Here is a 15402-nt window from a genome sequence, read left to right as displayed (position 1 = left end):
TGATCGGATTTGCTTTTTGCGTTTTCTAATGAGCAACAAACATTTACATGCAGCGCATTGACGCACATCACGGTGAAGTGCTCGTCTGGGTATGGTGCACGGCCTTGGTGACGTCACGTCGATCTTGTCCAAGTATTCCCGAAGTATACGGGCATATGTCCGTTTGGCCCGAGCCCGTTCGATTTTCTATATTTATCTGTCCTGTCGAAGGCCGTCCATCTTTGACCGGTCTTCGCGAAGCTCCTCGATTCGTATATAAGCAGACAAGCTGGTATTCGACTTGCTGTGTATATCCCTCTTTCCCCGTCATAGCTTCTTACTACCAGAGATTCACCCGCTTATCAAGATGTCCATTCCGACTCAAACGATCAAACATGCTACTATAGCAGGTGTGCAGGTTCCAGCCATGGCCATTGGTGAGTTGCCTTCTATCTTGTGAATCCACACCCATGCGGTCTAGGTAGGAGAAAGGCTGATGCTGTCTTGTGCTGATGTGGACAGGTACGTGGTCGTGGGGCGACAAGACCTGGGGATACAAGCCTGAACAATTACCTGATATCAAAGAAGCTTGGAAAACATCTGTCAAAGCCGGTCTGACATTTTACGATACAGCGTGAGCTCGCTCATCCCTCTTCGTATTCCAAGAGGACCATGAGGGGACAGTGCTGATTGTGGTGCGGTTGTGATACAGAGAAGCGTACGGTAATGGGGAATCCGAGAAGATCATCGGACAGCTCATCCAGGAGAGTTCCGAAGAAGAGAAGCAGAAACTGTTCATTGCTACCAAATGTTAGTATTTTACATTCGCACAAAGAAAACCCATTTCAATTGTTACAAAGAGGTCAGTGCTGATTACAGATTCCCTTTGGGAACAGTCCTACCATTCCCTTTACCCCATTCATTATACCTTTTCAATCCCCCTGTCGTCGAGCGACTACAAGCTTCCTTGAAGAGGATGGGCCTATCTTCAGTCGAACTATACCAAATCCACTCCTCTAGCGGACTAGGTTCCTTCGAATCGCTAGCCAGCGGTCTGGCTCAATGCGTCAAAATGGGATTGTGTAAAGCTGTTGGAGTATCTAATTTCAGTAAAGATGAATTGTTAGTGAATTCCAACATTATTCGGCCGATATCTATTATTGGTTCAGCTGATCATCTGAATTTGGATATATAGAGCCAAGTTCTCAGATCTTTTGGCGAAACACGATGTTAGATTGGCTTCTAACCAAATCGAATTTAACTTGCTTAGACAAGGTCCAGAGAAAAATGGGTTATTGGAAGAGATGAGAAAGAGAGATATAGCTTGTTTGGCATGTGAGTGAGATAGTCTTCGATCTTCGACAGGTCCCTTCTCTTCTTTCAGGCAAATTCAACGGAGCACACTACTCAGATACTGATATTTGTGTCCTTATGGGTTGTCTTTCGTAGACTCTCCACTCGCCATGGGTAGATTGACCGGGAAATATAACGCTTCGAACCCTATTCCAAGTGGTAGAAGGTGAATCACATATTTCTTGCACTACCCTTCCATGCCATCGTTAACTTTTCACCACGTCGTGTATGTAGATTTAGCAACCAATACACTTGGGAACAGCTTGCCCCCCTGTTAGAATACATGAAAACCCTCTCTGAGAAATACGACGTATCCATATCAGCGATCGCTCTGAACTGGGTGATCGCAAAAGGTGCCATTCCCCTAGGTGGAGCAAGGAACGCTAAGCAGGCTGAACAAAACTCCAAGGCATTGACATTTGAGTTGACTCCTGAGGAGGCCAGAGGGTTAAGTGAAAAGGGTTTCGATGGGAAAACGTAAGTGTAGCTTATCACTGGATATCGACATCGAAATAGGTCATCATGCTGATTTGTCGTCCTGTGTATGTCTAGAAACTGGTTCTGGCAACGCGGATAGCTGAGCACACTCGAATTGTGTACGTTGGATAGGTGGTTAAGGTTGTATTTGTATTGCTTATATGATTTCTGAACCATGTATAACCAGTTTAAGTAGCCGATGTAATGCGTCGGCTTTCTGAGTACTTTATCGCCGGAAAGTCATTTCGCTGACCCGTCCATCCATCCATCCAACTATCCATCCGTCCTCCTCCTCTGGACTGGCAAATCACACAGTAATTTGTCATGCATTCGTTTTGTTTGCTATTCCACAAGCAGATCGTTGTCATCGTTGCAGATCCCTAAACCCGGAGAGAGGGGTGATCGAGATAGACTTCGGAAGCTATATACGAAAGCGCCTTTGGAAAGAACACCGCACACTGAATATCAGCCTCAGTAATTACCTTTTATGGACATTGCCACACTCAAAATGAGACTGATATCATCTTTTCCTGTGTTTTTACCGTACAAAGGAATTATATGCATTTGCATTTGAAACCCTACCCTCGATTCTGATCAAACCTCGCTTTCGTATCCCACTCCACCACTCCACTCTTCCAACACTTAGACACCACACTCCCATAACACCATACAACCCCAAGAATCATCATCATAGCCTTTTCATTGTCAGTTTCACGTCACGTAGTCTCTCGCTCACAGTCGATTTTATTTTTATCCGGCCGATAAGATTAAAATAAAAACCATTAAATCATTGAATTCCTTAGATCCGAGGAAATAAATAAAATAGATAACGATCACATCACTTGATTGGATTGAATCTAGCCCGTTCTCTCCCTTTCGCCCAATCCATCTAAATTCTCTCGGATCACACGCCTAGACACGTCTACCGAATTCCGATAATACTCTAATCAGAAACACGAACGAAATCCCATTCTATCGTATCTCCGTTGATCAGACCGTGTGACGTGTACCTTGGTTATTTACTTTTACTTTTCCCCACACACGACTCTCTTTATCGAGTTTTACGATAACCCTTTGGATCATCCCGCATCGATCGGCAATATTCCTTTTATTGATATAACACTCAGGTCAACCTAGTAGACAGCCAATTCGGTTAAATCTTTAGAATCTCTGAACGAGTCTCTTCGAACGCTCGAAATTACGGACCGACCTTTTGCTTTATCAGTTACTTGATCGTTTCCCTTCACGGCACGCACGCGGACCACGAGCCACAAGGGATACCACATAGACACGTCGTGATTAGTTTGATTTCGTCGTGAGTTATTGATGTGACACAGTCACAATCACGTCCACTTTCTTCCTTCCTCCTGCAGCGTGTTTTATCGATTTTCCGAATTGAAAGTGGAGGTGGTCCAGTTGGCTAATGAATTATTTTTTCTGGCGATTTAGTTCAATGTCGGTTCATTCATAGTCATGGCTACCCCTACACCTACCACGTCTTCCTTACCATTACCCAACAGTAACAGTAACCTAGGACGCGTGTCACCTATTGATTCACTGGCCCAGCAATCGCAATCTCCTTCCTTCAACCCCAACAGTTTCACTGGTCAACCCTCTTCTAATTACCCTCGTCCTCCTCCACCCCATATCAGTTCACCTGCCACCGGTAATGGTGTACACCCACCACCTCACCAACAACCTATAGCAGGCCCCTCTCGTCCTCCTCCGCATCAACAACCCTCAAATCAGTTTCAGCAGCAGTATGCCGCTCTCAGTGGACTGCCAGGGCAACAAAGTACTGGCTCAACGACGCTGGACCCAACAATTCACGCCAGGCTGCTACTTGCTGCTCAACAGCAGGCGCAAGCTTCGGCCGCTGTCAATGGAACGAACGGAGGTGGAAATCAGAGACCACCTGGGATGCCTGATTTAGCTGCTATGGCGAGTAATATGCCTGGGAACAGAGAGGCGATCATGAAACAGGTGAGTTTTTAGGTTTGCTCTCGTGATAGGCCTTCACTGATTCGTCATCGTGCATGTGCAGCTACAAGCTCTTCAGACCTCTCAAGCTCAACGAGCTAGACAAGCCTTAGCTCCAACTCAACCTGGATCTAATCCACCACCACCAGTGACTGGGACACCCGCCCCTCCTTCTGCACCTTCACCTGCCAATCCTTCCTCTCAACAATCCCAATCCCAATTGAACCAACAACCAAATTCGCAATCCGCTCAAAACGCTCAACAAAACTTCTCGCAGATAGATCAGTCTTTCCAGCAATTCCCCGCTAACGCCCCGGACCAACAGCCACAGCAAGCCCAACAGCAAACGAATTTTGTCAATGGAACAGGATTTAATGTCCCGTCAGGACCGCAAGGGATGCCCCAGCAGCAAAGGGATTTTCTGCTCGCGCAAGGTGAGAAAATGCGAGCTGCTCAGCAATTGCAGATACAACGTAATCAGCAACAGCAGCAGCAGCAGCTGCAACAACAACAACAACAACAGCCACCTCCCACACCGACTGCTAACGAATCTCAGAATTTTCAATCTCAACCAACTCCATCATCTCATCCTGGTCACCTCCCCATGCCTCATAACACTGCGGCTCAAGGATCTACAAATCCTATACGTCCGCCAGGTCAACAGCAGCCCGGTTTCCGACCACCAGGAAACGCTACGGCGCAACGGCAAGGTTTTATCGGCTCTCTAGCTGGATTCTATAAATCGATAAACCAGCCATTACCCCAAGCGATTTTCAACGGTGAGAGAGACGGATCCTTCCTGATTGGTGGGGCTTGGGTGGAGGTCTTGGACCTCACGATGATAATCATGAGGTTAGGTGGGATAATGAATGTGAGTATTTGGATGTGTACGATATGTACCTCAGGAAACTGACAATTGCATTGGTGTCTTCTAGGCCATTCAACAGGGAGCCGATCAGCCGTTCTGGCGGGGATTCTTACAGCAAAGAAACATCCCTAGTCCTCTACCTGAACCCGCTGTGATGCCGAAACCTCTCAATGCAGACCCGAACGCCCCTCCGCAGACCACCACCGATCCCGTCCAATACATCGTAAGCGCGTACATCGCTTGGCTTCAACCATTTGAACAGCACATGTCGAGACAACGACAACAATTTGCTCAAAGACAGCAGGCCATGGCCATGGGAAGACCTCCCAATGCTCAGCAGCCCGGAATATCTCCTACGCCAACAATGAATGGGATCCCAGGAATGGGTCCAGGTCAACAGATGTTTGCAGCTCCGTCACCAGCTGGAGCAGTGCCTACTCCGACGTCCATGATACCTCCTTCACCTGCCAATTCCATGTCATACATGCCTAGTATGGCATCACCCATCACTCATGCGCCACATTCGGAGACCAAACCTAGCGGAAGAGGAAGAGGACGTGGTCGAGGGAGGGGAAGAGGTAGAGGCAGAGGGCAATCTCATGATGTCTCGTCGAGAAATGTCCCTCCCCCTATACACACGGGACATAACGATTTCACCGCTCCTCCAACTTCCGCTGTAGTAGGAACACCCGAATCAGGACATAAGCGGAAACGTGAGATGAAGGATAAAGGTTCTCATTCGGCTGAAGTGAGTGGAAAAATACGGGCCATTTCGAACATTCTTGCTGATAAGGCGTTTTCCCTCATAGAACTCCACGCCGTCCACTCCTGCATCTGCACAAGTCAATCTTCCGGCCGCCAGTGCACCTATAGAAAGACCTCCTACCCCCAAACGAGCAAGATACAAAGTGGAATACAATCCTATCCATAAACCCCAGTCTAATCTCGGCGGATGGGAGAGAAATGCCGTAGCAGCGACGTTCGCGAAGAACTCTTTACATCAGGGTGCAAGATCGATACATGATTTAGCCATTGTCGACATGGAAGGCATTTTGATGAGTCTCCGGTCGAGATTGCCCCACGAATTGAGTTATGCCATTACAGTACTATCGATGTTATCGATGTCTCATCCTGAGGAGAACGTCACCGGACTACCTCTGGTACACCTACAGGAGGTTTATCAAGAAATACTGGATCTGATGAAAGAAGCTGCGTTCGGTGAAGACGGTTATGAAGATTGGGAAAAGCAATATCAGCATGATGAATCCTCCCCAACGTCCAGCAGTGACGATCTGAATCAAATGACTTTCCTCGAATTAGAACAACTAGGACGCGATTTCGATTTCTCTTTTGATGATGATGAACATCTCGAAACTCCCAAACCGCCCAAGGATTCTACTGGCGGTCAAACCGATATCATCTTAGCTGGTATGAATCTGTTAAGGAATTTCTCGATGTATCATGATAATCAAGAAGTCATGGCTTCCAATCCCGATACGTTCGAGCTATTAGCGTTATTGGCAGATGCAAGATTATGTCGATTACCTGGTCAATCTCAAAAATGCAATCGACCATTCTCGATCATTGAATTAGCGAGAGTCCGACGAGATGCCATAAGCGTCTTAACAAATATCGGAACGTATATCAACCTGAAGAGTTACCCGACCAGATCGACCATATCGATATTCAGACTATTATCCAGTTTCCTCAATTCAGGATTTGAGAGTTTCTCAATTCAAGATCCTCTCTTTGGACCTTCTACCCTCATTTCACTCAATGATGCGCGAGCGCCGGCGAACCATTCACTCAATCGAGCGTTGGAAGCGTTCAGCAAGATCATGCTTAGCGATCATAATAGGGAAGTCATCGGGACCAAAATACCCCACAAGGAGATGATTAAATTATTCGAGAACCTAGTCAAGTTGTTCCCCATCACCAAAAGACAACTGGAGGCTTTACATACGATTGAAGATTATCTTGGACTATACGAACAATTATCATTATGTTTGTATTCCTTGGTATTTTCAGCTACGATTCAAACTCGAAATCAGATGCGAAATCAACCTGGCCTATTAGATATCCTACTTAGGTTAATAATTGATACGTCACTCCAACATAAAGATTTCAAGGCCAATCCATTTGGTATACTATCACGAAGACTTTGTGAGACACTGGGTATACTCAATGGGAATATCCAACCTAATGGAATGGCAGAGAGTCAAATCAGTTTTTCAGCAGGTGGGATAGATAGTAAGAACGGATATAAGTTTGATTCTAAGAAAATCACCAATGGATATCTTGCCAATAAACAATTGGAGATTCTGGAGATGCTGTGGAGAGTTAGGAATGTTGATGGGGCTGCTTTTAGGGAGTTGGAAGGGATGTGTTGGGGTGGTGAAGGTGGAGAATAATCTTCGTATATTCCATAAGCAAGTCCTCTGTCGGGTGACTATATCATAGATCACAATTTCTTATAACATCATAAAGTACTTCTACCTTTTTGTAAGATCATATTTTAGGGGTTTGGTTTTACATTTACGATTACATTTTCATCAGTTTATCAACAACAAACAAGTACCTGTTGAGTCGATAGTAGATATATATACATATATATATCTGTACTGTATAGAAGGAAACGAATGCCACAACCATAACAATGAGAGCGAACAGAAAACAGGATTGAATTGCCCAAATGTGTTCTGTATTTGTTGAGACGATTGATGGATGCTTGCTTGCTCAACTAGTAAACCAATGTCACGATACTAGAATGTATTCATATCAAGCAAACCCCAAAAGGGTAACATACGGTAATGGTACCAGTCCAAAAAGATTTACCTATGAGATATGATATGATATAAACCTAACGTATACTTGAGGGAAACCCAACCGTAACTACATCGTATGTGATATTCATTTATTCATGATAACTTTCACAGAAAGTATTTCGTCCTTCATCCCTTCCAATTCTCCACCAAGCTAAATAACTTCAAATACATCTCAAACCATCTTAGCAATCTTCACTCCACTTTCGATCCTTCTCTTCCTCAATCTCTCTTTCCTCCTTTCCCTTCTTTCCAAATGCTTCTTGATCAAATCTGGGGAATTGATCAACCTCTCCAAATGTCTTTTCTTCTTTTGGACCGAACATGTCTTTCCGCTACCGGCAGTAGCTGTAGCGGAAGACGTTGCCGATGATGTAGCAGTCGAGGACGAAGAAGGGGAAGGATCGGAAGTTGCGATAGCCACTTGAGCGGCGATACTGGCTGATCGAGTCATAGTGGTTTGTACAGTCACAGTAGTCTGAGTGGTACCTTCTTGTGAGATTGAGATGGAAGTGGCGGATTCGGAAGCAGAAGCCACGGTAGTAGAAGGTTGTGAATCGCCAAAGGCACCTGACGCTGCGACCGAAGAAGCGGAATTGGCAGAAGCTGATACTGAAGAAGCCGAAGCTGAAACTGCGGTTGTGGCTGATTCGTTTCCACCGACGGCGGCAAACAAGTCGGTCTGAGCACCATTGATAAATCCATATTCATTGTTGTCTAAATCAGTCAAAGAAAAAAGAGTCAGCTTCAACTTCAAGAGACATTGGCTTCAAGAACTCTTTGTCAAAGAAGCGAACTCACAGAAAGGAGGATCGTATTCTCCTTGAGGATTGTTATTCCTCTCTGCCTGGTACCAATAATGAGGCTGTTTAGCACCTACAGTACAGTTGGAAGTGTCCGTAGGGTAATTACACTTGTTTGCGGTTTTAGCTAAGGTTTATTGATGATCAGTAAGGTAACATTATCATCATCATGGATGATATGACGATTGACTTACGAGATGGTAAAGGAGTTATACCAGTAGCATCCGTGATATTACATCTATACCCCAGGAAATAATTCTGTTCACTTCCGGCATCTGCGGCATGAATCCACCCCCACATACAATGACAACCTCCTTCGGGGCACGGTGGGAGATCAGAGGGAATTTGGAAATCGACATTTTTGAACCATGGACAAGTATAATTGACTGAAATCACAGTAAAATCTGCAGGTTGGATCTTGTTGACATCTGATTCATAAGCTATGGCAATTCCACATCCTTTAACGTCCTTTGGATCAGGTGAAGCCCATTGATCTGAAGTGTGCATCGCACCTATCCCACCGGTTGCACCATCCCCATCACAAGCGTAGATACCGGTTTGTTGATAATCGTTTTGACCATAGCTCGTTAGAGCCTTGTTACAAGCTACTTGACCGTGGTATGTCCCGCCGGAAGGGAGGTTCATGATCTTTCCGTCGGCAGGGGGTTTGTCGATGTACCCGTGGAACCACCATTCGTTGAATGGGAGATGCATCAGTGGAAGAACAGGTTCAGATTGATTAGGATCATTGGGATCCCATCTAAATAGATTAAGCCCATCATCATCAGCATATGTTTAAGTTGAATTATGGGGTCTGTGCGAATGACTCAACCCACCCGTACATCCCTTCGTCCCATAGAGCAATATGAGCATCTACAGATACCACAGACGCAACGAGGGTAAAGCACAGCTGAGAGACTCGCATGTTGTTGAAATGTAAAGCGTGAGAGTTAAGTCGAAAAATATCGGTTTGGGTGATTTGTCAATTCGTTTGGGAGTTTTTGTTTATTGGACTGGACCGAGTTGAAAGAGTGTGTATGGCTTTGTGAGCGTAAAGAACGTGAATTGACAGTGACTATCGATGGGATCAACCCTTGACGTTTATGTGGGTACTGCTCGCTATGAGGAGAGAAGTGGGGTTAGTATCGATGACGATGTTTAGGATGAGGATTATATATGGATAGATAAAGAAGGAAATTGAGGGGAAGGGGAAGGGAATGATATGGTTATATGGGTACTAAGTACATCGGTGTGATCGTAACAATAGGATGCACAGTACCACTCACTGCTGAGCTTGATCCAACCAAGCGGAAGCTATCTTACGAAGCAATGATGTGTGTGCCTTTGTTCGATGAAACGGTTGGACCAATGGTACCGGATGGACAAGAGAACAAAGCTCACCCAAGTCCGTTTGTATTGTGTTCGTTGAAAGGGTTCCGTGCGACCAGCGACCAGAGAACAAGAACAAGCGATGATTGCGTCAAGCAATGAGATGGGTGAACGAAAGATAGAGAAGAAGAAGAAGAAGATTTATATATCATCCTTATATCAAGTCTTATCTTTGCATACCATACCATACCATACCATACCATACCATACCTGACAAGTACTTTCAAAAGGATACTCGTACTCTCGTAGACGCGTATTTTTAGCTTCATCGAAATCACTCTACCCGCATACTAATCTGAACCCGAGGTAAAAAATCTTTGGTAACACTTGTTCCATGTTTCACACATGGTATCGGAATAATTGTTAAAATGATGGAATGACGGAATGACGGAATCAGGGGTAATTGACACTGTTTCATCCAAGACATCCGTGCAGCGTGGCGTGGGGCTCGTGTCATACAGTGTTACCAGCATTGCTGAGATACGGTGCGGTATACATACGTGAAGCCAGATCTATGGCCAATGCATGCAGGTGTCTCCCTCTATAACGCCTGGAAATTGATAGAATGTAATTTCCTTCTTCTCTCCTTTTCATCTTCCTTTTTCTCCCTCTCGTTCAAATATAGTACAACGAATCCTAGTAACACGGTAGTCCCAAATACACTTAGTCCTACCCATGGTACCCAGTCACCCGGTTTGAGGTATAAAGATGATTTCCATTCTTTCGATCGGTTCTTTACTGGTGCGATGCCCGTCTGCTGCCTTTTCGATACGTTGAACAAGGCACGCTCTGACCTTGATATCAAGGATCGATCGGTATCTCCTTCTGAACTGACAGGGTATGGTGGATTGACAATTATCTGGGAGTTTGGTATGAGAGATTCCAAATATGTGAAATGTTCTCCTGGTGGCAGGGAAGTACCAATGAAGAGTTTCTGAGCATAAAAGTCGAATTATCAATATATCGTCTTGTTCTTTGGCTTTCCAGGGCAATCTCAACACTCACCTCGACATAGTTGTTTGTCCTTCCCAAACCGAAATACGCATATGGCGTATGTAACGAATGGTACCCCGTCTGAGGCAGCTGGGCGACTGTGCAAGAAGTTTATCAGCTATCTTGTGCCGAAACCTGCCATGGATGGCTGACTCACCTTGCTGTGCAACCCGATGACCCGTTGTGTCGAGTACTGTAAACTTGTAGCTTGCACCTGAGTAACTGACACCAAGAGCCTATACCACAAGTCAGCTATCCTGTTCGCCATCGACGGGATAAATTAGCTCACGCTATATGAATTTCCACCGTCTGTAGGCTCGCATTTTCCTTCGCAAGCTCCATTCAGGACTGTTCAATCGCACCACTTATCAGCTGATCATCTTCCTTGAGCAAACGTTACGCAGCTCACCTTGTGCCTTGAGGAAGAAAGCATCGTGATAGAAATTGTTCTGTATGAACGTGGCCCTCTGTCCGATCTGCGACCCGGATCGCTGAACGAAGATATCCAACGAACCCTGAGTGAAAAAAGATAGATGATCAGTGTTTATCGTCTCGTGAGTATATCGTAAGAACCTGCTTCAGAACCAAGGGATTGTTTCGACTCACATCATCATCAACGTCTATCCAGCTCGCACCTTCCGCATCGTATATCCCATCTAGCGCAGCCCATGATTTCCCGCTTCCAACTTTAAAACCCCTCTTCGTACCCTTCACACTACACCCTGGTATATTCTTCCCACACGGTGTATTGACCAAAATCTTCACCTGATTGACCTCTTTATCACCCAATATACCATTCCCACCTTTGATACTCGTATGGACCGTCAAGAGTAGATCCGGGAACCCATCTACATTATAATCTCCCGGGCGGAGTGGTAATGGAATATCAGGCTGGTTCGGCGGATGTAGCAGGAATCCACTTGGGGAATTTACATCTTCTTCAGCGGACAATAAAGTCGATAGTGGTGTTGATGTGAAATCCTAATAACGCAGAGTAGCATTTACGATAAGTACCTGGAAAGACTTTTGCAGCTATGGTCAACGACACGTGAACTTACAGGATCAGAAGAATCAAAAGAAAAATCAAAACCATCATCGGCCTGACAGAGATCACCCCATCCACGACATTCCAATTTTCCTTCTTTGGTCATCTGGGAACCTTCTGTCGAACAGACGGGAACCTGCTTGTTATATGCTATATTTATATTGCATTCCGTACCTATACCAGTAGATTTGGAATGTTGTTTACATGTCGGGAAAATGATATCTATTGAACCATCACGGTCTACTCGCAGCAGCCAAACGGCGATTCAGAGATAGACTAATTGAGCGTGGTGAAGAGCTAAAATGACTTACTCATATCTGCGAAAGACAGCGGTCCGCTTCCTCTAGGTAAATCGTATGATTTCGAAATTACATAGCCGGGTGATCCGCGATTCAGCCATATCTGAATCGAATGATGGTTTGATTTGGGTTTTGAGCAGTGCAATACCAGGTCTACATAAAATCAAGTCCGATTAGCTGAACCTGCCGGTGAGGACATTCGAAACGTAGCTGACCAGGTAAGCAGTCCCCATCGATATCTATAAAAGCACTACTATGTGGATTTGCCAAAGTACACGCTTGATCGGGAGATGATAGGGGAGGTGAGCCGCTGCGAGTGCGAAGATGAAATACGATCAGATGAGGATCTTCACACGATCCTTTGATCAATCATTTTTGATACACCTACAGTGCGAATCCTGTACCGTTAATCAACCAAGTTCGCAACACCCCTCCTTCCACTTCATCATCAGCTGCTAAACCGATCAGAGAAGGTCGGAGGGAATTGTCCGCATCGAATATTATAGGTTGGGCGGGTACGGAAGAATCAAGTTTCCAAGGTGTTGTCTCTACAATGTACAAGCATATTAGCTTGGCCTTCGATCTCTCTTGACGTGAAATAGTAGGGGAACACATGGGGTAAAAGGGAGAATGATACTTACGAAATCCACCACTTTCACCACCACCCAGAAATACTTCCATACCCAATTTGTCCTGCTTATTCTCCCACCAATATCCATCATCTTCTTGTACGTACATTACCAGTAGGTCTAGGTGTCCATCGTGGTTGTAATCCCTTGGAACTATGTTGGATATCGTTGAGGTGAGGGTGAGGGTATGTGAGGGGATATAAGTGAATTTGTCTGTGGATCAGACACAGTACGATATGCGTCAGATCTTGCATTGGGCATATGTTTATCTCCGGAAATGTGATCTCACCTTCATCCCATAGTTGTACTGTTATAGTCTTTCCATCCTGGCTCAGCGTGAACAGGTCCAATCTACCAATTGTTACAACCGAATATCAGCTTTTGGCAATACCGTGGTACATTACCAGTGAAGAAAAGACAAATACCCACTTCTGATCACCGTCCCAATCCCCTACACCTGCGACCCTCCCTCTTACATCTTCCAACCCCAATGACCCAGCATCAATGAAGGCTTCGTCTCTGAACCTCTTCTCTTTGAATGGCCAAATTGCCTGAACACCTGGAGAGGACAGTGCCAGATAGAGCAACGCTAGGTAAGCTAGCGATGTAGAAGGAATCATCTGTCCATGGAGACCTCCTTATGGATGACTGAGGGAATGTCGATCGATTGATGATTTCAAGGCCCAAGGTCAATGAGTCTTAGACCTTTCACGTTTCACAACTCGACAAGCGGCGAGCTGGTGTGATGTTGACGAGTTTGCCAATATTACGTAATTCGAAATATTGTTCCGGTTAACCGGAAAATAACAACATCGGTCTACTGAAAGGGTTGAATCGTTTCTTGAATCGTTGCTTGTTAATCTTCCATCTTCTGCCTTGTGCATTGTCCAAGAGCTCATCGTCGAGCTACTTGTCATCTTCTCAACACCCGATCCTCCTCCGCATTTCCCAACTTCTAATCAACCATTGGAATGCCCTCCTCAAACCGGATCATTTACCCTGGAGAATCACCCTCCGAATCATCTTCCCTCGCCAATCCCATACAGAGTCGAGCACTGAGGGTGAACCAGATCGATTCAGACGATTTGGACAGGGCGCTAGTAGGGATGCTGAGCGATAAGTTATCAAGCTCATTAAACAATTTCAAGGTAAGCCTCCCACCACGCTTTGCTGTTTACACGTCTCTCATGATAAAGCTTATCATTCTCGGTTTGGGTTATAGTCATCTTTCTCGGATGGATTCAAACCTGAATTAGAACTTGTCATCAAACTTGTGATGTTCAAATATGGAATATGGTCTAGTATTAGAGCATCTCCAGGAGCGAAGTTGCAGAATCTCAAGATGATATCTGATAAGACGAATAATCGTATGTTCATTTATCCTATCTCGAGAATGAACAAAGCTGATATATATCTATCTGTTTGCTAGCTACGAAACGACTATTGCTGTTATACTTACTATTGCATCCACCGATCTTTCCAAGTTATCTTATAAATCGTCTAAAGAATTATGGATTATCGAACCAATGGTCTGATTTACCTAATCACGATTATCGTAAGAAATTCTGGAAGGTTTTAGGCAAATTGGAGAGTATAAGTAAGCTTTGGGAGTTGTTAGGCTGGCTAGGGTTCTTATGGGATGGAAAGTCAGTCTTGAACCCATATCCACATGATAAATAGAGACAAGCTGATACTGGATCACTTTACCTCCCTAAGATACCCTTCATTACTTATGCGGATGTTACGACTGAGACTCGTTCCTTCTCAATCGCACTTGACCAGATTGGTTTCATATGAATTCATGAATAGACAATTGGTCTGGAGTACCTTTACAGTAAGTATACCGATAGATCTTCCAAATGTTATCACTCATATCATATCATCTCATAGGAATTCTTGATGTTCTCCATACCACTTCTTCCAACCCTTCCATCATTCCTCAATCCTTCGACCCAGCTCTCACACCTGAAATCGATATTCTCCCCACCTCAAACCATAGATTACACTACCATACCTATCACATCCTTCTCATCTAACGGACCGATCGAACCTAAAGGTATATATGGTAACTTGCCTAAATCGACATGTGCGATATGTTATTCACGTAACTCGACTCAACCCGTACCATTATCTTCTTCTTCTACTGGATCCAATTTGAACTTGCCTCCTATCGAAGGTGCAGGTGGATTTGGCTTCGGACACGAAGATGATAAAGAGGATAACAGAATATTCATACCTTCTCAAACGGATTGTGTGGGGGCATGTAGATGGTGTTATTATTGTATCGGACGGGAGTTGTATAACCATTATGAGAGGGTCAAAGCGAATGGGAAAAAGAGTAAGAAGAGGGAGGATGTAGTCAAGCAGAAAGAAAAAGAGAATATGGGAACGATCAATCAAGAAGATGAAGACGACGAGGACGAATGGGATTGTCTAAGATGTGGAGGGAAGGCCAGTCGAGCTTGGAGAGTGGGTGCTGAAGAGGGTGTAAACTCGTGAATAAGTTGTGGTTGTACATCTACATTGTCAACATATCAAATTTTTTCAGATCTTTGTGGTAGCTACCACTAGATTGTCTTGCTTTTATGCTATGGGATCGTTTGCTCATGCATATGCATGGTGGTTATGAATGTCGTTTGTTCTGTATCATCGTGACTTGGAAAATATGCACTTGACCATTTCCTCCACTTTGGCGTCCAGTCCAGTCAATGTTACAAAGTGGAGGACGTTCACTTGAACCTTCTCTTGTCTTAAGTATAATCGGA

At 44.7% G+C, this 15402-nt stretch overlaps 5 protein-coding genes across 5 annotated transcripts; 3 read left to right on the top strand and 2 right to left on the bottom strand.

Moving 5' to 3' along the window:
• Positions 1 to 346: 346 nt before the first annotated feature.
• I203_104156 (uncharacterized protein) lies at positions 347 to 1909 on the top strand (the record flags this gene model as incomplete). The annotated part of the gene is made up of 8 exons (XM_019144250.1): positions 347 to 416; positions 502 to 613; positions 692 to 789; positions 876 to 1101; positions 1175 to 1314; positions 1429 to 1498; positions 1567 to 1809; positions 1885 to 1909. The coding sequence occupies 8 exons, from the start codon at positions 347 to 349 to the stop codon at positions 1907 to 1909; spliced, it is 984 nt and encodes a 327-aa protein (XP_019007299.1).
• A 1373-nt stretch (positions 1910 to 3282) lies between these two features.
• On the top strand, positions 3283 to 7068 carry I203_104155 (uncharacterized protein; the record flags this gene model as incomplete). Its single annotated transcript, XM_019144251.1, has 4 exons — positions 3283 to 3792; positions 3854 to 4660; positions 4725 to 5405; positions 5467 to 7068. 4 exons carry the CDS (start codon positions 3283 to 3285, stop codon positions 7066 to 7068), a joined length of 3600 nt encoding a protein of 1199 aa, XP_019007300.1.
• A 586-nt stretch (positions 7069 to 7654) lies between these two features.
• I203_104154 (uncharacterized protein) lies at positions 7655 to 9207 on the bottom strand (the record flags this gene model as incomplete). The annotated part of the gene is made up of 4 exons (XM_019144252.1): positions 7655 to 8196; positions 8281 to 8409; positions 8477 to 9042; positions 9119 to 9207. 4 exons carry the CDS (start codon positions 9205 to 9207, stop codon positions 7655 to 7657), a joined length of 1326 nt encoding a protein of 441 aa, XP_019007301.1.
• Positions 9208 to 10212: 1005 nt separating this feature from the next.
• On the bottom strand, positions 10213 to 13257 carry I203_104153 (uncharacterized protein; the record flags this gene model as incomplete). The annotated part of the gene is made up of 13 exons (XM_065517475.1): positions 10213 to 10605; positions 10677 to 10762; positions 10822 to 10900; positions 10954 to 11012; positions 11074 to 11179; positions 11271 to 11645; positions 11723 to 11949; positions 12021 to 12161; positions 12224 to 12318; positions 12397 to 12556; positions 12650 to 12850; positions 12927 to 12988; positions 13067 to 13257. The coding sequence occupies 13 exons, from the start codon at positions 13255 to 13257 to the stop codon at positions 10213 to 10215; spliced, it is 2175 nt and encodes a 724-aa protein (XP_065374293.1).
• A 351-nt stretch (positions 13258 to 13608) lies between these two features.
• Positions 13609 to 15136, top strand: I203_104152 (uncharacterized protein; the record flags this gene model as incomplete). Its single annotated transcript, XM_019144254.1, has 5 exons — positions 13609 to 13785; positions 13860 to 14004; positions 14067 to 14283; positions 14354 to 14471; positions 14528 to 15136. 5 exons carry the CDS (start codon positions 13609 to 13611, stop codon positions 15134 to 15136), a joined length of 1266 nt encoding a protein of 421 aa, XP_019007303.1.
• Between the last annotated feature and the right edge of the window lie 266 nt (positions 15137 to 15402).

The sequence above is a fragment of the Kwoniella mangroviensis genome (genome assembly GCF_000507465.2).
Source record: "Kwoniella mangroviensis CBS 8507 chromosome 1 map unlocalized Ctg01, whole genome shotgun sequence".
NCBI lineage: Eukaryota > Fungi > Basidiomycota > Tremellomycetes > Tremellales > Cryptococcaceae > Kwoniella > Kwoniella mangrovensis.
Note: the sequence above shows the minus strand (reverse complement) of the source record. Positions and strands in the feature narration are given on the sequence as shown.